Source organism: Aulonocara sp. 'chitande type north' Nkhata Bay, linkage group LG4, assembly GCF_057382095.1.
Source record: "Aulonocara sp. 'chitande type north' Nkhata Bay isolate Kocher_YH1m ecotype deep benthic linkage group LG4, A_spYH_male_GT1.1, whole genome shotgun sequence".
NCBI lineage: Eukaryota > Metazoa > Chordata > Actinopteri > Cichliformes > Cichlidae > Aulonocara > Aulonocara sp. 'chitande type north' Nkhata Bay.
In genome coordinates, this window is record NC_141347.1 from 37585194 (window position 1) to 37606491 (window position 21298).

A 21298-nucleotide genomic window follows, 5' to 3' on the forward strand; every position below is an offset into this window, starting at 1 on the left:
ATAATAATTAAATGAAATAAAACTTTACTACTGTTCGTAACATTAAAATTTTAAAGTGATCCACTAAAAGCGAATTTTTTTTTTTTCCATAAATCTTCATTTTCCCTCAATAAACGACAACAATCGTCATCATCATCATGAGGCTGTCAGATCCCGGCAGGTGTTCGGTTCCCTCCGTTAATCGTTTAGCTATGATCGGTGATCGATCCTGCGTGCGCAGCCCCGCCTCCCGCCGTGTTGTCTGACCGGAGGATGAGGAGTCTTTAGGAGGCTAACAGCTAACGTCACGGAGCGGCGGCACCGGGATCGTTTCTCTCGTTCCTTCATGTTCTGACGTCGTCCAGCGGAGCCTTCGCCGTCACGAACCGGACCGGACTTCACATGTCCGCGGCTGTGCGCTGCCGGCGGCCCGGGTAGCTCTGCCGGGAGATGCGGCAGCAGCTAGCCGTTAGCCCCGCAGCTGTTATGTAAGAGCGGAGCGACTAGCCGCGCAGCTAACGTTAGCCGCCGCCATGAATGACGCGCAGCAAGAAATGTCTCCGGACTTCGTGCTCATGCGGCTCGTGTCCGCCGCGGAGTACGACCGGCTGGACGACCCCGACGAGCTGATGTCCGGGGGCGGCGGGTTCGGCCCCGTCAAAGCCGTGCTGGGCCGCCGCGGCGGCGGGTTCGATGTGGACTCTGGCGGCCCTTCGGCAGGCCTCGGCTCGGCTTCCCCGCATTACAGCTCCCCGCTGCCCGGGAAAGGAGAGCTGAGCGGCGGGCTGGGGCTGACGCACGCCCCGTCGGGCTCCGAGGCGCCGTTGTCGCCCCCTCCGTCCGAAGACTTTGTGGACTTCCCGGTGCCGCGTGGGCACGGCTCTGCGGGGCACGGAGCGCAGCTAATGGTGCTCCAGAACTTGCTGCGGTCCGGAGACCGGATCCTGGAGTGCGGGCTGGAGCAGCCGCCCCCTGGCTTCCTGCAGGAGGAGGCAGAGCGACAGAGACAGCAGCTGGACCCGGTGCCGGGCACGGGTCCTGGCAGCGCGACAGCTGGTCCTGGGGGAGGAAAGGACCAGAACCCCCCTGCACAGGAAAACCTTCAGCCGCAGCAGCTGTTGCAATGGCACCCGGTCCTGAGGCTGGGCTCCCAGGCCCCCCAGCGGGGCGTCCCGGCTCTGGACTCGGAGTCCGGGTCAGTCCTGTGCCACACACACCACCTGCTGACAGACCGGCTGGCTAAGTGGCCCCCGGGCCTGCTGGACCAAGCCCTGCGGGCGGGGCTGCTGGAGCCCAGGAAGACCTGCCCCCCCAGGTGTCAAGACCCGGTCCTGGCTCCGGCCCAGAGGCCAGTACACCTGGGCGAGGTGAGGGAAGGAAGTGGCGGGCAGGAACTGGTGCTCTCGCTTCCTCGCTGTTCCTGCCATGGCGTCCTGGCCTCGGGGTCCGGGGGCATCGGGCCTGGCGAGGACCCCAGCGAGACGAGCGACGCCCTGCTGGTCCTGGAGGGTCTGGGGTCAGAGGAGGTGGGGGGACTCGCGGCAGAGTCCAGGGATGCGGAGGACACAGAGAAAACAGAGCGGGTGGTGGGTGCAGGGATGCCTGGGGGGGCGGGGACTGTGTTCTCCAGTGGGACTCTCAGCGGGCTGATGCGGCAGGTGCACAGACTGGCAGAGGAGGCGGGAGTGTGCACAGATCAGAGCTGCCGGTCCTCACTCGCCGTTCTCGGCGCCACCGTGTCCCTCCCCTCCTGCGTGGACCCCCAGCCCCTCATCGGCAGCACCGCCACCCCCTGCCCGTACCTGCCTGTCCGCCCGCCACTGTCCCAGGCTGCTGCGGTGCTCCCCGACCCCCTCCCATCCTCTGACCCTCGCTCTCGCCCACAGCATCAGCACCAGTCGCGCTCCCAGCCCCAGAGCCGTGCCGCTACCCCCAAACTGGGTGTGGCTTCTGGGGCAGCGGGTCGGTCAGCCTCCCCTCTGGTGGTCCTGGAGGGGGAAGGGGGTGCAGGAGGAAGGGAGGGGGAGAAGATGCCCCGGGGGAAGTCGAGGAAGGGGGGGTCACTGAAGGTCCGGCTCAGCAAGCTATTCAGAACCAAGAGCTCGAGTGGCGGCTCGGGGGGGCTGCTGGACAAGAGGCCGTCCCTAGCGTCGTCCACGTCGTCGGGGGGCAGCCTGTTGGACGTGTGGGGGTCCACCTGCAGCAACCCAGACCAGGATGGCAGGTGAGGTCCCAAACTGATCAGGTAGTATTGATTAATCAGCTGCTTAGTTTCTCTGACATCACAGAACGGATCAGAGCGAATCGGTGACCTTGTTTTTGTTCAGGGGCGACTCACTTCCTGTTTCCTCGAAGCGGGGGATTTCCTGACTGTCTCATTTTTCTTGCGGCCGATCGAGTAGACTTCATGTTTCGTATTCCTGTGCAGCTCACAGTGAAAGTGTCTCTGATCATGTGACACTGATTAGTGGGGTGTATTGTTGTAACCATGGATACTGAAAGCACCTGGGCAGGTGACACCAGGTGTTTGATTGGATCAGTTTTTATTGCCAGATAAACACTGACTTTACCTGTCGGCACACAGGAAGTGAAACTGCCCTCTCCTCAGGATGCTTCCTCGAGCAGCAGGTTAGTTTGTGTTGACACAACTAACCTGCTCACCTGCAGTCAGTGTGACGGTGTACACGTGACATTTCACCCCCACAGTCACACTGACTGTAGTGTGAAACAAAGCAGTCGCTGTCCACCAGACTCAGACCACAGCGAGCGGCTGTGCCTCTGTCGGCAGGTGTAGGGCGTGTTTTTGTGTCATGCTGGTGTTTGAAGGGGTCACTTTGGATCTGAACGAACTCCAGGCGTCGAGGGCCGGTGTCCTGCAGGTTTTAGATGTGTTCTTGAGCCAACACAGCTGCTTTAAATGACCTCCTCAGCATGCCGTAAAGTTCTCCAGAGGCCTGGTAATGAACTAATCATGTGATTCAGGTGTGTTGACCCAAGGTGAGATCCTAAACCTGCAGGACGCCGGCCCTCGAGGCCTGGAGTTCGACACCCCTGCTTTAAAGCATCAAAGTGTCCTGAAGCTTTTCTTTGAGCTGAAATGTTTATTCTGAGTGGAGTCGGGTGGTTGCTGATTCTCACTCAAGATCGCTCCCGTGGATACGAACATGTTGACGAGTTGCAGCGTTAAAACCTTCGTGCCTCGCTCTGCAGTCAGGATGAAGGTGATGGTGCTGATGGTGTTGTTTGTGTCTTCAGGCTGCAGGTATCCAGACCTCACAGTGCCTTCTCTCCGGTGCCCTTCACTCCGGCTTTCACCGGTGAGTCCACACAGCTGTGAGTGTGTGAGAGGTGAACAGGTGAGATGTTTTTACCTGAGTTTGTGTGACTGAGTGTTTTCAGCAGCTCTGAGTGGCCAGTTTATTAGGAACTCCTCTATAAGCTCGTTCACGCGTGCTCTGCAGCCACGAGAACGTTAAACGCTCTTTAATGTGCGAGACCAGGTGAGCAGAGGGCAGGTGAAACTCATGTGACCTGCCTCTGATCAGCAACCCAAAAATGTCACATTAAATACATCAAGTATGTTTTTAAAAAATATTTTTAATATTTAATTTATTTCTGAATTTGACAGTTGTGGTCCTCCCAAACTTGTGTGTGTGTGGGTGGAGCCAGGTGCTGGGGGCGGGGCGGTGTGGGTCTGTGCAGACCTGCCCGCGGTCACAGTCGGGCCGGGTCAGAGACTCCTCTGCTTCGCGGTGTCAAACATGCGGCCCGGGGACCAATCGGCTCTTCATCGATTATTATTTATGTTTTATTCCGAAAAACGAAACTTTTTTCCTGTTTTGCTCCTGACACGCCCCCCTCTCCTCTCAGCTCTGCTTCTGTCTGATCACATGACTCATCAGGTCAGCTGATCACTCTGCTCACTAATCTTTCCCTCTCTCCTCTAACCCCTCCCTCTCTCTGCTTTCACCTGTGTCCAGGTGAGACGGTCTCTCTGGTCGATGTGGATATTTCTCGGAGGGGGGGGAACTCTCTCCACCCCCCCACTCCTCCTCCCCCTCCCAGACGGAGCCTCAGTCTGCTTGGTACTTCCTCCTTCTTTCTGCTTCCTGTTTGCACTTCCTCCTTCTGTGTGTGTGTGTGTGTGTGTGTGCGCCGTGACTCTTAGGTGAGTTTCTGCTCTCACGGGTTTTCGTGGAATTGTTTTAATCGTCTCATTGAAGGATTTTAGTCCTCTGAGGACCAATCAGAGGCAGTTATTCTGTTTTAGAATTGTTACTTCGTATAAAGTTGCATTTTTTGGCTCTTTTATTATTTTAAATGGTTTTTTGCAGATGATTTTGGGGGTCCTCCTCAGCAGCACGGCCCCTTCATGGAGCGCAGCGCTGGGGCCTCCATGCAGTCGCTGCCCCCCCGACCGATGGCCCTGCCCCCCTCCCTCAACACCATCCAGCACAGCCTGAGCCTCAACGGTAGCGCGCGCGCACACACACACACACACACACACACACACACGTCATTAATGGCATGTGTGTTTATTTGCTGATGCGTTTCCTGTTCAGGTTTATTTTCTGTTTTTTACTGTGTTGATTTTTAGCTTTGACTCATGAGCACATTTGTCATTGTTTTGCTTTTCAATAATTAAACTTCAAACATCAGTTGTGACAGTTTGTTTTTACGTCCTGATTTTCGTTTTTATCTTTGTTCTGTAGCTGTATTTGTTTATGTAAACTCATGCCCCCCCCATCTCCTTCAGACACCTTCCTGCGAGGTTTACCTCGACCCGTCCCCCTGCGGCCCGACGGGCAGCACCCGCCCCCCCGGCTCGCCCCTCGCTGCCCGCTCAGTCGACCCGATGCCGGCAACTTCGCCACCAGCCTCAGGGAGCTGGAGAAGGTGGAGCTACTATCGCCTGCTTTTGTAGCCTGCTGTGCGAGTGGGCGGAGCTAACCTGTGCATCTGCTTTCAGTGCGGCTGGTACTGGGGGCCGATGAACTGGGAGGACGCTGAGATGAAGCTGAAGGGGAAACCGGACGGCTCGTTTCTGGTGCGGGACAGCTCAGACCCGCGCTACATCCTGAGTCTGAGCTTCAGGTCGCAGGGAATCACACACCACACACGCATGGAGCACTACAGAGGTAACGCACACACACCTGTGCAGCGCCACGCCTCGCCTGTGAGCCTGCGTCCCCGTCTCACGGTTTCTCGTCCTGCAGGGACGTTCAGCCTGTGGTGTCACCCAAAGTTTGAGGACCGCTGTCACTCGGTGGTGGAGTTCATCGAGCGAGCCATCATGCACTCCAAGAACGGAAAGTTCCTGTACTTCCTGCGCTCGCGAGTCCCAGGTACCAGCATCCAATCAGCTCCAGGATATCTGTGGCTGCACAAGCGCGTGACATAGCCTCGGACGCACCACAAACACGTGGCTGCAGCCGCTCGTCATTAGATTCTAACAGGGAGCCTCGTGGGTCACAGCCACACTACTCAACTACGCAGCCAGTGTGACCTCGATGTTTGTCCAACCCTGAAGCTGCGTCCATGTTTCGTGCTGTCAGTGATGCTCCGTGTATTATATTATATATGGGGGGGGGGGTTGATAGGTTTATAGGATCCAATGAAGACATTAGTTCATCTACATTACCTTCACAGACAGGACATTTTACAAGTACACTCAGTAAGTATCTGGACACATCAGCGTTAGTTACAAAGGCTGGCTGTCCACAAATATGTTCCTATAATAATTACTGGACTTTGAATTGATTCGCCTTTTGTCCGGTTCACTTTCCTTGATATAAAATCTTTATTTAATATATTTTGAGTTTCGTGTCCTTGTGTGTTCAGGTCTGCCGCCGACCCCAGTCCAGCTCCTGTACCCGGTCTCCAGGTTCAGCAGTGTTAAGTCTCTGCAGCATCTCTGTCGCTTCTGCATCAGACAGCTGGTCCGGATCGACCACATCCAGGAGCTGCCGCTGCCCACGTACGTACCCGCCTGAGCGCTCCCACGTCAGACACGGTCCTCCTGACCTTAGAGACGCAAAGCTGACGTTTATCTGTCCCGTGGATCTTTTTCATGACACGAGATCCCGCGGTCCTCGAAGGACGCCGGGCGAGGATTTAAAACAATGTTGAAAATAATCATATTGACCCAAAACAAAACGCATGAAGGGCTGCAGCGTGACTGAGACCAGTGGCGGGTTTCTCTTTAAAGCATCATTTGGTTTAGTTTCCTTGTGCAGCTTTTGTTTATTTGATCCTTCATGTCAGTTTCACATGTTTGGTTTGATCATGTGATGTAACTGCAGGTAGAGTCTCACCTGTGACTCATTACAGCCCGTTTCATGCGCTCTCACGGTGACCTGCTGTTAGCGAGCACACCAGAACATGACAAAAAGCTAAAGCTAGCTGAGAGCCTCGGTATGAGTAACGGATCGAAGGTGATCTAACGCCGTCGCTGTGATGGAGACGATCCAGAGCGGCGTCCTGTGATCTGCTGAATTGCTGTTACTAAAAAAATCAGTCGGTGCGTGTCTGCGTCGAGGTCCATGTTGTAAAAACGCGCCTGAATGTCGGAGAGTGTAAGCGAGCCGCTAACATCTGTCCTGGCTCCCCTCAGGCCTCTGATCGCCTACCTGAGGAAGTTTTATTACTACGACCCCGAAGAGGAGATCAGCCCCACGCTGAAGGAGGACAAGGAGCAGAAGGTGCGGGGGACGGAGGGCGGCGGCCAGCCGGGGGTCGAGTCACAAACGTAGCACCGGAGCCCGGAGCCGGCGTGAGTCATCTTCACGTTTCAGACACGCGCTCAGATCAAAGCTTTTATTTTTATTTATTTTTTAGCTGTTTCAGAGCAACTTGAAAGTGTCAGTTCCCAGTGATGATCACTGTGCTTTATTAATAACTGCTAACAGGACGCAGATGCTCTGTTAGCATGACGGTTTGTTTCTTTTAGTTTGTCACAGAATTTTATTATTTTTTCACCTTAAACAACTGATTTCCTTACAGACAGAAGTAATGAGATTACATTCATGATTAGGTTTTTGTGTTAGACTGTTGATGCTAAGCTAACACAGATAAGTGTGCACTGTAGTGATGACGGCGTCTCCTCTTCTTCTCTCTCTGCAGTTCTTTCCTTTTCTTTGTTTCTCGGACTCGAACACTGAAGGATGTTCAAAAATCAAGCTGAACTCTCAGACTTCAGCCAATCGGCTCCCTCCGCTCAGTCCCGCATCCGGGCGGGTTTCAGATGATCCACCCTCCTTTGAGCTCTCTGATCGGCTCACGGGGAGTCGACAGGGGAGGGGCCGGGGATGTGGAGACTCCGCCTCTCTTTTGATGTCATCGCTGAGCAGCCAGACGGCGATGTTAGCTAAAATCAGTAAAAGAGAAAGGAGCTGAGAAAGTGTCGGTCGCCTCTGGGGTCCTCTGACGATACGAGAGGGTCTCTGATCCCGAGAGCAGAAGGCGGTACAGATTTATCCCAGCTCAGAGCTCGGCGCAGCACAAAGTGTGAGAGCGTCCCCTGAATGCACCAAAAGGTCTTTAAATGAATAAAACATCACAGAAATAAACGAATGATTGTACGGAGCCCCGCAGGGGACACGGAGGAAGAAAAAAATTAAGACGGACTTTTGCGGGACCTCGCAAAAGTTTTAGCCGCATTCTTCGGAGGCCGCCGGCTCGAAGCCGACCAGGAGGTCGAGGCACGATGTGCCGGGAAAGCGGTGTTCCTCCCGGCCGTAGTAGGTCTCGACCTCCCGTCAGCTTCGAGATGGCGGGTGTCAGATCTCCGAAAACGTCGGAGCACTTTTGCAAATATGTGATGTCTTGTAAACCGAGCAGGTATCTGACGTTTACACAACTACATTCACGCCTCAAAATATCTTAAGTGTATTTTGTGACCCAGAAAGAGGAATATTACAACTAAGCAGCTGCCGCCATTGTTGGAATTCAACTTTTGCGCGATCTCACAAAAGCACGTCTTAATTTTTTTTCTCCCATGTCCCCTGCGGGGCTCCGTATGATTGAACCTTTTAAAGCTAAATTTAAGCAGCTTTGATTCGTCGGATCAGCTGATTCGTAGCTTGATTGATCATTAAGATTTGATCGGCTCTAACATGCAGAGCGGTCAGCATCAGCTGTGAGCTGGGAGTCTGATCCATAGATCCTCAAACGTCTGCCATCTGTAAGAATGTGGGAGACCTTTCTGGGTTGAGGATGACGTCCTTGTGATGTTCGCGCTGCCGCTGAAGCGTGAGCAGCTCTCGTCTGATTGGCTCGGAGACGTCCGCCGTCTGCTGCGCCGTCGTGTAAAGTTGTTTACTTTCATATTTGCACTGAGCGACTTTTGTGAGTTTGGCCCGATCCTGAAGATGAGTCCTCGCAAACCGCTCCCCGTTCGTCGATCTCGTGTACGCTGAAACCTTTGGTACGATTTTTGCACTGCAGGTGAGGAAAGGCGGAGTCTGAATGTAGGTGTGGAGCTCCAGGAAGAGGAGCGCGCTGTGAATGTCACTGAAATATTTCCTGAGTATGAGCCTAGGTCAGCTTCGGGGTTTTATCATTGAGCTAGTGGTACTTGGCCGTCCTTTAGTTCCCGCAGCGGCGTTTTCTCCACGGTCTCGAGCCGCGGGGAGTCAGCTGACCCTTCAGAGAGCGACAGGTGATCGTGGACGCTCGTTTTCTTCCTTCAGCTCGCTCAGATATGAGCAGACTTGGACGTTGAAGGCAGAAACTCTGAAAGTGATTCATTCACCTATAACACGTCCCAATGAGATCAAACCCCGCCCACTCGCACACCTTTGCACACCTGACCAACCACCGCACAAAACAGAATCGTTCAAAGTTACAGAGAAACGGACAGAAACGACCCGACTCCATTAAAAGTGTGGTGTGAGGTGGAGGGGTCGGGCGGTGTTTGAAGCTCAGTTTGAATATCGGAGTTGAATACGAACAGCACAAAGCGAGTGTTTCCTTCATGCATCTGGCCTGTAACGCGTCGGTGTGTGAGGCGGCGCGCTCAGTACGGCGGCCGGGATCCTGGAGGCGACCACCGCTCCGCCTGTCGGGGCGTCATTACCAAAAAATAAGAAAAGAAGAAGAAACAGGACGACTACTGTGACGACTACTGAACTACAGCTTCCCCAAGCTGCACTGGAACAAGCTGGCGTTCAGATGAACTGGACTTGAGTGCATTCAGACACTGGGAAGACTGGAACGCTGGAGCTGGGATGTGAGTGCCCTGCGGGCACTTCCATGATGTCAAACGGTGAACGTGGGGGTGAACCTGCACCTGCAGGTGTGCTTGTCTGTGGTGTGGGGGGCAGTAATCTGTGCTTGTCACCTGTTAATAAAACAGTGTGGGCGGGACCAAGGCGCTCTCCTTCTTTGATCTGTACACATGCTTCCAGGAATGACATGATACGGCAGCCTGGCTTCTGTCAGTCTGCCCCAGGGCAGCTGTGGCTGCAGCTGTGGCTCAGTGTGTGAATGAATAGTGGCATTGTAAAGCGCTTTATAAATCCAATCCATCATCGTCATTATTATTATTATTATTGTTATTGTTATTAATTCCAAAGGCAATCCTGAAAACCAGAGTCTGCTGTGCAAAAGTCTTGAGCCTCAGCTCATGTCTTTCTGTTTGCAAAGAGCCGACTCGGTGATTGTTTAAGTTGACCAATACTTCTTTAGCTGCTGAAGGCTTTCAGTCCAGTCCTTGGCCCTGACTGTTTTCAGACCAATGTTTTTGTTACGCTGAACTCTGACCTTTGAACCTTTCAAGCGTCATGAGGCTCCGAGGAGGTCCAACAGTGAGTCTGCAGCCGTCTGTGACGCATGGTGGAGGCGCGGTCATGGTTTCAGCTGCACGTCAGTGCTGTTCTTTGATAAACTGATGAGCTATGAGAAAGCGGAGTTGAGACTGTGCTCACACCAGCTCGTTCGTGTGATTCAAACTCTTCCTCACTGATATTCTGTATTTCATGAACACGGTTCACAAAATCACTGCAAAATATGAAAAAGTGAGGGAGGCTCGAGACTTTTGCACAGTAAAAAGTCTGTGGAAGTGACGGAAGTAAAAGTACATGTGTGTGTTCGGTGTTTTATTAATTCATAACAGCCCCTCGAGGTGCTTTATATAGAACTGAGAGATGATACAGCGTTAGGAGACCGAGCGGTCGGATGATTGCAGCACTCGGTGAAAGTAGGAAGGAAAAACTCCCTTTTAACAGAAACGGGCTCAGAGAGGGAGGATGAGAGAAAACAAGCTCTGGCAGAGAGCTGATGGATTTATAAAAGCATATTTTAAAGGACCTTCGTCCGGCCCTGAAAACGCTCCTCCTGCACAAAGAAGTCCGAGATCACAGCGAGAACTTCCAGCTGTGTTTCAGCTCCAGGCTGACAGTGCTGCTTCGCACAGATCTGAGAAGCAGAGCAGCTTCACCAACAGCTGCTGTTCATTCGACTCTTCCTCTGAACCAGCTTCAGTGTTTGCTTCCTCCCCCGAGGTCTTACCTATTATTACCTTGATGCAAACAAAGTGAATTGATGTGCTGATGCATGCTCAGGCATCCAGGTAAGGAAATCCCAAAATGATCAGAGGTTATGACAATTTGGATATTGATCATAAACGGACCTCCCAGCTTCATTCAGTGGGCGGGTTTCAGTCACTACTGCTTATAAGGTTGGAAACCTGCAGTCAGCTGAGACTGAAGGAGTCACCAGATGAACAGAATCAACAGTTTGAGTAAATTAATCTGTGTTGCCATCAGTGATCGTGCAGTTATTGGTGTTTTCGAGTCTGCTGTGATGAAAGTGCCCTTCTCTGTTGTCGTGGTTACAGTATCAATGAGCTGGATCCATTTGCAGCTCATCAGAGGATTCGATCCTCCGTCATGACTCAAAATGACCAAAATAGACTTGAAATCATTTAATGAACCAAAACTTTCAGCACAGGTAGAATGAGCCAACATTTCACAACAAAAGTTAGATTTGTGTGGCTGGATGTGTGCGTCTTTGCTCCCATCAGCCACCTGGGCCCCAGGCTGGAAACCATTACAATAACTATCATCATTACAAACACGCCGCTGAAGTTTTGACTTCACAGGTCAAATGTAATCTACGACATCATTCTAATAACAGCAGCACAAGCTCCGCCTGCAGTCAGACGTCTGGACTGTTGGTAATGTACGAGGTTAGGCACAGGCGGGGATGTTGATGCAGGACTCGCTCTGGTCCTGCTGCTCGCCGTCGGGCAACGGGCCGCAGTTGACATTTGGTGTCCCATAAAATGAAGCTTTCTCCGACGAACGAGGAGGGAAAAGGCTGCAAACACACAAACACACGTTGTAGTATTCGCAGAACGGCAGTTTGACACTAGTTTCACTAAAAAACCGTCGTACTTGGATTTATTTCACTTTCAAAGCAACTGACGACCTGAACCCGGATAAGCCGGAGACCACGGCTGCAGGGGCAAACCTGTATTTTATTCACAGTAACGTGCAGAAAACATGTCAAATGTTCGAATCATCCTATTTTAATGCGCTGCTGCCTGACGGCCTGCAGATCACAGGTTATTCCTCCAGATTAGCGGAGTTTGCAGAAATGTACTGCAGACGAGACATTCAGTTTTTTGCAGAAACTTTTTTCTGGGATATTTTGCTGACATTAATATTTGTCATGAAATTTTAAAAGGTTTGTGGTAAGTTTTGTGTTCTGCCGTGAGCATTGTTTGGGTTTGGATCTCATGTTCTTCCTTCACACAGTGAAGTCGAACCGCGGTTGGAATCAAAAGATGACCAAAGTGTGTAAACCTGCTTCTTCTGCCCTCACCTGTTTTTAACAGAGCCGAGTGAACACTGAAGCGGTGAAAGTGAGTTAGTCTGACCAGCTCACGTGTACTTCAACCACAGCCAGCTACCATCTGTGACGCTTTGGCTTTTTGTTATTGCTCTTTTTTTAAATCTGCGTTTTAACAGCGGCCTGTGCACAGGTGATATTAGCCCAGGTAGCATCTGTTACCTAACATCCAAGATGCCCTGGAGCTCACAGCTGGTTAAACTGTGGCTGTGACTATGAAACAAGGCTTCAGACTTTAAGGTTCTCACTGTGATGTTAGAATCTTAGCTCCCGACTGGATTTTTAACTGCACGACAGATTTGATTTGGTTTGCTGTGTCTTTGTTTTCCAGTCTGTAAACTGACTTGTAGCCGGTGTAATCAGGTTTGCAGATTCTCTTCCTGGACCGGACCGAGTTTTCGCCACAGGGTGGATCACAGAGACTCCACGGTGTCCAGGCCTCCCAGCGGCCGTTCACTGTAACACAAAAATGTGATGAGAAAGCAGCAACCTCCAAAAACTCCTGAAAACGAAGCCGGTGAGCCACCAGGACCTGCAGTTCCTCTACTGGCCAGCAGAGGCTCCAGCAGTGAGGCCACACCGGTCTCCCATGTTACTCTAACAGGTTCCGTTCGCCTTTCCAAACACGAGGTGTAGCTCATTCAGCCTTTCTTTAGAAAGTCAACATAATGTGTTGAAAGTTGAGGACAGACTCACTGTTGCAGCCTTTGATGTGGTAGCACACTCGTCTCTCAGTCAGGTTTTCACCTTCGCAGAGGGACCCGTTATGAGCCCGATGGAGACACTCGCGCACTCGTGAATGGCTGCCGTAAGTCTTCCTACAGCGGATGTCTCGCCCGCCCGGGTACTTACAGTCACTCCACTCGGACCACTCGGACCACACGCCGTCCACTGAAAACACAGAAGTTGGACATGAATCAGAAGCTTGTGCCGCAGTCTTTTCCTTTCACCTGCGCTGAGGTACCAAACCTGGACAGTGGCGTCTGGTTGAGCAGATCTTTGTTTGACGTGCTTCTCCCAGACATGGGCTACCACCATGTTGAGGGGAGGGGCTGTCACATCTCCTGGCTGATACATGAAGTCCTAGCCCGCAGGTAACAGGACAGGAACTGAAGGGCGACCATGACCCCCAACTTCCATTCACTGATGGAGAGATTTTTTTTTTAAAAAAAGTTGGGAAAACCGGTTATTGTCTTTGTGTTGACTCCAGGGGGCGCTACTGACTCCTTTTATTTACTGGGGAGTCATAAAGGACTTGTACAGGTAGGGAAACACACAGGTGTACCTGGGCAGAAGGGCAGGTGGTTGCAGCTCTCTGTCTGGTGCCTGTCACCTTGACAATTTTGACCAGGTGGGTTGGATGAAGGGGCGGGGTTAGAACAGGCGCGCTGGCGAGTCCTTCTAATGGCTCTGCCTTGTGGGATGCAGGAACCTGAACACTCGCCCCAACTCGACCAACCAGACCAGAACCCGTCAACTGTTAGAGACGCAGAGATCCCGCTAACACTAACTGTCATGTCACCTGACATGCGTACAAACTCCAGGAGAGGCGGCATGCGGAGTAAAACTTTAATAAAATAACTTTAATAAAAAGAAAATGACCTAATTTTGAATGTTTTCTGTTGTAAATAAAATGTGTGTTAATGATTTTTGTAAATCCTTCTGTTGTTATTTACATTTTACACAGCGTCAGCTTTAGTGTTTTAAAAGATCGATAAGGAGCATTAAACCACAGCATCACAACATCAGCAAACAGGGATCCTGCTCAGACGTCCAGGAAGCGTGGACGAGACGCAGCAGGGAGGCTTTCAGCAGTAACGTCACTGAGTGTGTTGCAGTCCAAGGCTCCAGGTGTTTGTCAGTGTGTGTGTTACCTGGACATGGACTCTCACAAATCTTGCTCTGAGTGCTCGGCCCTTCGCAGACTTTGCCTCCATATCGAGGGGCGGGGCTATCACATTTCCTTTCTGACAGCTGCAGCCCCTCCCCACAGGAGACTGAGCATGGCCTGAATGGAGACCACGCGCCCCAGCTGCCGTCCTCTGCAGAGACAGCCAATAAGAGCTCAGATAATTTGATAATTTTGACCTTTTTCGGATCACATCATGAGTTGGTTCCTCTCTCACCTGCACAGTTGGGAAGCTCGCTACAGTGCTGCACCTGTAAGGCGTCTCCAGGGCAACTGTTGCCAGGTGGCGATGTGTTGTCTGACGGGATGGGGTTAGAGCAGGCGCGATGTCGCACCCTGGAGGGAACGATGACATCGCCATCTGATTTAGCGATGCACGTAGCAGAACAATGAGACCAGCTAAACCAGCTGGACCAACCACCGTGGACTGAAACGCACAGGTGAGACAGAGAGACAGGTGACAGGTGGGAACTGAGTATCGGAAAGACTTTACTGAACCGCTTTAAAAGTAACACACACCACTTACCTTTGACCTTTATCAGAAACACACCTGTCCCCCCAAAACTCTCAACACAAATAAGCCTGTGAACCCTGAGAGCATGAATGACATCAATGTTACCTGGACAGGTGTTTTCAGCTGCACATCTCTCTGTTTCCTCTGAAGGACCGCTGCAAGCCATGCGACACTGAGGAGGACTGGAGCATTCTCGCTTTCGCTTCCTGACTCCGACGCCTCCACAGGTGACTGAGCATGGAGACCAGCCGAGCCACGAGCTCCACCCCTTATCTACACACACACACACAGGTAATTAGCACATTCAAACACAACGTGTACGTCTCTGTGTGTTTCTGTGTGTACCGTCGCAGCAGACGCCATTGCAGGGTTCAGTCTGCAGTTTTTCAGAAAGTGGAGCATTCTCGCACTCTGACTGGTCGATACCGAAACACTTCCTGCTTCTCTGCCTCACTCCCTGCCCACACAGCACGTTGCACAGTGACCATGACGACCAAGAAGACCACTTGAGGAGACTGAAAACACAACAGACACACAACACAGTGTTGGTGGAGGAGCAGTTATCAGCAGTTTTTACTGTGTGTGTGTGTGTCTGTGTCTGTGTACTCACCCACAGGACTCACACTGTCCGTCTGTTTCCATGTAACCATAGTTTGGGTTCTGACAGCAGTCGTCTTCGTCCACCTCACCGATCTCCTCATTACACTCACCTGTGTTCAGGTCGAAGCGTGTGAAACACCTCACACAGTCTGCAGAATCACACACACACAAGGGTGACAGGAAAGATGAATGACGGACACACCTTTGAGTTCTTAGCCATCTTTATAAGAGCATTTTTGCCTCATGCTCCATTATTATTGTGTAGAAAATATATTTTTTAAATATTTTAAAATCAACCACGAATCAGAGAAAACAGGAGAAACTTTGTGTCCATTCAGAACACATAACAATCCAACACTAGCATTACGTCTTATGGGTCATTCAGACTCAGTTATATTTGGATCTTACGGACTGGGGCCTCTGCTAGATGTTCCCAGCACACCCTCACTACGCGTTTAGGTGCACCGGGTCTGTCCAGCGTCCTCCCCCACCACCTGATCCAACTCACCACCAGGTGGTGATCAGTTGACAGCTCAGCCCCTCTCTTTACCCGAGTGTCCAGAACATATGGTCGCAGGTCTGGTGATACGATTACAAAATCGATCATCGACCTGCGGCCTAGAGCGTCCTGGTGCCACGTGCACTTATGGACACTCTTATGTTCGAACAGGGTGTTCGTTATGGCCAAACTGTGATTTGCACAGAAGTCCAATAACAAAACACCGCTCGGGTTCAGATCAGGGAGGCCGTTCCTCCCAATCACGCCCCTCCAGGTCTTGATGTCGTTACCCACGTGAGCATTGAAGTCTCCCAGCAGGACAACAGAGTCTCCAGGTGGAGCACCCTCCAGCACCCCCCCCAGGGACTCTAAGAAGGCTGGGTACTCTGAACTGCCACCCGGCGCATAAGCGCAGATGACAGTCAGGACCCGTTCCCCGACCCTAAGGCGCAGGGAACAAACCCTCTCATCCACCGGGAAGAACCCCAACGTACCGGCAGCAAGCTGAGGGGATATTAGGATACCCACCCCAGCCCGCCGCCTCTCACCAGGGGCAACTCCAGACTGGGACAGAGTCCAGCCCCTCTCCAGGAGGCTGGTTCCAGAGCCCAAGCCATGTGTAGAGGTGAGCCCGACTATATCTAGCCGGTACCTCTCAATCTCACGGACTAACTCAGGCTCCTTCCCCACCAGAGAGGTGACATTCCATGTCCCTATTGCCAGTGTTGGCAGCCGGGGGTCAGTCCGCCAGGGCCTCCGCTCCTGGCCGCCACCTGGCACACAATGCACCCGACCCCTATGGCGCCTCCTGCGGGTGGTGGGCCTGCGGGAGGATGGGCCCATGTCTCCTCTTTGGGCTGTGCCCGGCCGGGCCCCACGGACCAAGGCCCGGCCACCAGACGCTCGCCCTCGGGCATCCTCCCCGGGCCTGGCTCCAGGGCGGGGCCCCGGTAACCCTATCCCGGGCAGGGTAAACTGTTCCCTCGATGGTATTTTCATAAGGGTCTTCTGAATCGCTCTTTGTCTGGTCCCTCACCCAGGACCAATTTGCCATGGGAGACCCTACCAGGGGGCAAAAGCCCCCAGACAACATAGCCCCTGGGATCTCAGGGACACACAAACCCCTCCACGACGATAAGGTAGCGATTCCTCTCCATGAATCGCTACCTTTGTAGCTGCCCTTTGTCTCCGGTTCTGTTCAAAATTTTTATGGACAGGATTTCTAGGCGCAGCCAAGTGGCGGAGGGCTTTCACTTTGGTGGCCTCAGAATCTCATCTCTGCTTTTTGCGGATGATGTGGTTCTGTTGGCTTCATCGGGTGAGGGCCTCCAGCTCGCACTGGAACGGTTCGCAGCCAAGTGTGAAGCAGCGGGAATGAGGATCAGCACCTCCAAATCTGAGGCCATGGTTCTCAGCCGGAAAAGGGTGGAGTGCCCACTCCGGGTCAGAGACGAGTTCCTGCCCCAAGTGGAGGAGTTCAAGTATCTCGAGGTCTTGTTCGCGAGTGATGGGAGAAGGGAGCCGGAGATCGACAGACGGATTGGGGCTGCAGCTGCAGTAATGCAGACGCTGCACCGGTCCGTCGTGGTGAAGGGGGAGCTGAGTGTAAAAGCGAAGCTCTCAATTTACCGGTCGATCTACGTCCCTACCCTCACCTATGGCCACGAGCTGTGGGTAGTGACCGAAAGAAGAGATCGCGGATACAAGCGGCAGAAATGAGCTTCCTCCGAAGGGTGGCTGGCCTCTCCCTTAGAGATAGGGTGAGAAGTTTGGCCATCCGGGAGGGGCTCAGAGTAGAGCAGCTGCTGCTCCACATCGAAAGGAGCCAGCTGAGGTGGTTCGGGCATCTGACAAGGATGCCCCCTGGGCGCCTCCTGGGTGAGGTGTTCCGGGCATGTCCCACCGGGAGGAGGCCCCGGGGCAGACCCAGGACACGCTGGAGAGATTATATCTCTCGGCTGGCCTGGGAACGCCTTGGTGTTCCCCCGGACAAGCTGGAGGAGGTGGCTGGGGAGAGGGAGGTCTGGGCCTCTCTGCTTAGGCTGCTGCCCCCGCAACCCAGCCTCGGATAAAGCGGATGAAGATGGATGGATGGATGGATGGATGGTCTTTATGGTTTACGGGGACATTTTGTCCTCAAACCTTCAACAAAGGGTTTTGTGATTTATTCAGATCACATTTTTGGCTTCATTTTGGAATCAAGGTTAAGGGAGATTGAAAGCAATGCAAGCAGTGCTTGTGCTCACACCCTGCCAAAGTGAACGCGACCTCAGGCCCTTAAAGCTTCTCTCACTGCCTGTTTGCAGCCATCCTTTAGCTTACTGCCCTCTTGTGGCGTCAGTTGGAAACAGGCACGACTCTGCTTGACTGGTTGATGATTTCACTGGCGTGCTGGTGTAAACGGTGTCTGCAGCTGGTCAAGCTGAGCAGCTTTTTCTGATCGTTTAAACATACGTGATTAACTTCTGCTCTGCTTTCACTGCTCTGAGATCAGTTATAATCTGATTAATTAACTGATCTGTTATTGTATATTTCTCACATGTTTGTACGGGATACTGTATTTGTTTTAAATGTTATATACTTATGTGGTACATGCTCTCATGGAAATGAGACTTTTACCTGGATAAATAAAGGACTAATAATAATAACAAAAAAACAATCCAGCATCAGTGTTTATCATCAGATACATTTTCTCCTAATAACCAACCTGTGATGTAGAAGAGTGCAATGTTAGACAACATTAGTAAGGAAAGCCTGGGAGACTGCTGCACATGCTGCTGTGCACACGTGCAGGCAGCATCTCCGCTCGAGCCGTCTGCTTCATTTCATGCTTTATTTGATTAATCAGTCTTTGTTTGTCTTTGTGTGTGTGTGTGTGTGTGTGTGTGTGTGGGGGGGGGGGGATGTCGACATAGGGGAAAGTTCGTTTTTGCTTCTAGTGAAAGTTGCACAATTTTCAGGCTCACTTCCAAAAACAGAAGCAAACGAAGCACAAAGACAGTTTAATGTTCGTCTCACAGTCAGAATCATTGATGTCCGTCTAACTGCTAACCTGGAGGATTGTTGCTGAGTGAAAATCCGACAAAGTGACAATTAAAACACAGTGTGTGTGTGTGTGTGTGTGTGTGTGTGTGTGTGTGTGTGTGTGTGTGTGTGTGTTTGTTTGTTCAGGTTGATTATTTACAGATTTAGATCTGATCTCCTGAACCAACAACTCTACACTTTGAGTGTTTTCCACAGAAAACACCCGAACCCGTCACGCTACAAGCCGCTGTGGTCCTTTTGTGAAGTACTTCCACTTAAAGTACTTTTACTCTGTAGTGGAGTAAAAGTACTTCACTACAGAGTAAAGTTCTGCACTTAAAAACTTGATTCAGTAGAAGTGTGAAGCAGTAAGAGCAGTCACTGAGCACTGAAGGCCGTTTTTGGTGAAAGTTGAATGTTTTTTCTGTTTATTTCACTTAAAACCATCTCAGGCCTGTTCTGTTTTCAGCAGATCCAAGAAGTCCTCTCGACAGCTTCCAGACCCAGGAGAACGTCCTGTGGCCAGGCTGGAACAAACGTCACACGTGTGTTGTAGTACAACACTGAAATTGTCACACCAACTTTTACCATGACTCTGCTGTGAATGAACACGGGCTTCACGGTCGTGATTGTTTCAAGTTTTTATGATAAAATAAAAATGTGGGATGAAAGGTATAAAACACAATGTTAAGAACGTGATTCTGTTATTACGGCTTTCAGGTTTTTAGTCCCGCAGCTTCTCTACGAGCACCTCACAGCGTTGTGCGATTCACGTGCTGCTCACTTTAACGTCTTTACTCGTCATTCATGTCTGTTTGCAGCGCAAATCTTTGTGAGGGGGCAGAGTTCAGGTCTGACAGTTTCATTTCTTCTACCTTCTGTGGAGGAGCTGCGTCCACTGTGTGTGTGTGTGTGTGTGGAGGGGGGGGGGTTACGCTACACTGGCTGACACGTAACGAAGGCGTAAGCAACAGTCGCGTTAATTGTATGGAATTTCCCAGAGGAACCCACCCGAGGGATTAATAAAGTTCTATCTTAACACAGAAGGGACGATACTGATCTATGATATCGTTACTGTCTGTATTAACCACGTTCACACAGACTATAACAAAGTGGAACCCATGATGTGCCACAGTAGCCACCTAGGCTATGTGAGCTTAAACAGATTTATTCAGTGCATGTAGCTCGTCCATCATCTGCTTTGGCACCACAGGATTGGGAGTCTATCCAGTTCCCAGGTAGACGCCTAAATCCGAATCATCACTTGACCTGCAGGTGCACATGAACCCAGGACCCCGTTACTGTGAGGTGATGGCGCAGGTTAAGAGTCTTGGTGTCATCCTCGACAGCCCTCTGTCCTTCACAGCACAGATAAATAATATCACTAATATTAACCGCCTTCGTCCCTCACTCACCTCAAACAGTACCGCCATGCTCGTCACATCTCGTTTAGATTACTGTAATTCTCTTCTCTGTGCTCTGCCTCATAAATCCCTCCATAAACTGCAGTTGGTTCAAAACACAGCTGCTTTATTTCCAGAACTAGATCCACTGAACATATAACACCAGTTCTTAAACAGCTCCACTGGCTCCCAGTTCACCTCCGTGTCAATTTCAAGATCCTGCTTCTCACTTTCAAAGCACTTCATAACCTCGTTCCTCCATATTTACCTGATCTTCATACATACTCACTCCATCGTACGCTCCGCTCTTCTTCAGCTTCCCTTCTGTCTGCTCCACCTGCTCCCCTGACTACCACGAAACTCAGAGCCCATACTTTGGATGCACCTCCACCAGATCTCCAGACCACCAGCTCTCTCAATAAATTTTAAATCACATCTTAAAACCATCTAGAATTTCATACCCTTCATCGTGATTCCATAGTTGTTTTTATTTTGTTACACTAATGTGAGGAAACCTTGAGGATCTTTAAAGGCGCTTCTAAATAAAATGTATTAATATTATTACCATTATCACCTCCATGTTGTCAAATATGATTCACTGTCAGTTAAAATGATACAAAAGCATCACAGAGTGACGCAGACTCACATCTGCTGAGCAGGTTTAAAGGGAAAGCTCCACATCTGGACTCACCTGAACGCGGCACAGAGAGCAGCACCAGAACCAGAACCAGCAGACCCCTCAGACCCTCCATCGTCCTTCTTCTGCAGCACAGAAGTGACACTTAACTCTAACTGTGCCCATGTGACTGCTTCCAGCTCGGGTCCTCCCTCTGACCCTCCTCTGACTGGAACTGCAGGGCGCCGTACGATGAACCGTCACAGCTGCAGGCGGTGACATCAGCGCTGGTTAATGGGTACTCAAGTGTTTCAGGGTCTTCAAGATGTCAGTCAAAAGTCAGTGTAACGTCCTCGCAAAGGACAAAAACGTGTGCGTGTGTGCATGTGTGCGTGAGTAAATACAGATTTTCTCTTCACCAACCTAAAAAAGAAACTTGACATGAGGCAACTGCTTATCTGATGACACCACCCACACCACCCACCCCCACCCATGTTGGTGTTGGTCACTGAAAACCTAAAACCCTCAACAGACCTTTCAAACCTGTTCAGTGAAGCCAAATTTATGTATAAAAATGTAGATAAAAGTGATCTATAGAATTTTATAGTATATCAAATGTATTTCAAATGTCCACGACTGCAGCACACAGACACACAAATGTGTGTCTTTGATGTAAACACCAGCCGGGTCAGAGGTCGTGAGGGGAGGACCGACTCCCTGTGTGAAAGCAGTGGTTCACACTCAGCCAGAGCAGCGCAGCAGATCTGAGCTGATTTCATCCAACAAACATCTGCAACAAAGAAACTGACATTTGAAATGAGAGCAAGCACCAGAAACATTAGTGGTGCTGATGAAGTACTTTGTTCATCGTCGGTGTTATTGCTCTTTGAAAACAGTCAGA

At 51.1% G+C, this 21298-nt stretch overlaps 2 protein-coding genes across 3 annotated transcripts; one reads left to right on the forward strand and one right to left on the reverse strand.

Annotated features, from left to right (window-relative positions):
* The first annotated feature begins 204 nt into the window (after positions 1-204).
* On the forward strand, positions 205-9514 carry LOC147333294 (uncharacterized). Of its 2 annotated transcripts, XM_086290374.1 has the most exons (10): positions 205-2203; positions 3235-3296; positions 3960-4064; positions 4314-4451; positions 4736-4875; positions 4949-5117; positions 5196-5324; positions 5821-5956; positions 6593-6751; positions 7102-9514. In XM_086290374.1, exons 1-9 carry the CDS (start codon positions 513-515, stop codon positions 6729-6731), a joined length of 2709 nt encoding a protein of 902 aa, XP_086146500.1. In that variant the 5' UTR covers positions 205-512; the 3' UTR covers positions 6732-6751; positions 7102-9514. The 2 variants fall into 2 exon arrangements, with proteins under 2 accessions (XP_086146500.1, XP_086146501.1); XM_086290375.1 differs by lacking the exon at positions 3960-4064 and having other exon boundaries at positions 7102-9513.
* Positions 9515-10888: 1374 nt separating this feature from the next.
* On the reverse strand, positions 10889-20631 carry LOC147333295 (properdin-like). Its single transcript, XM_086290380.1, has 11 exons — positions 20473-20631; positions 14866-15004; positions 14601-14770; positions 14361-14528; positions 13959-14168; positions 13707-13874; positions 13118-13309; positions 12802-12975; positions 12529-12723; positions 12177-12288; positions 10889-11298 (listed from the first exon to the last, which is right to left on the reverse strand). Exons 1-11 carry the CDS (start codon positions 20531-20533, stop codon positions 11169-11171), a joined length of 1719 nt encoding a protein of 572 aa, XP_086146506.1. The 5' UTR covers positions 20534-20631; the 3' UTR covers positions 10889-11168.
* Between the last annotated feature and the right edge of the window lie 667 nt (positions 20632-21298).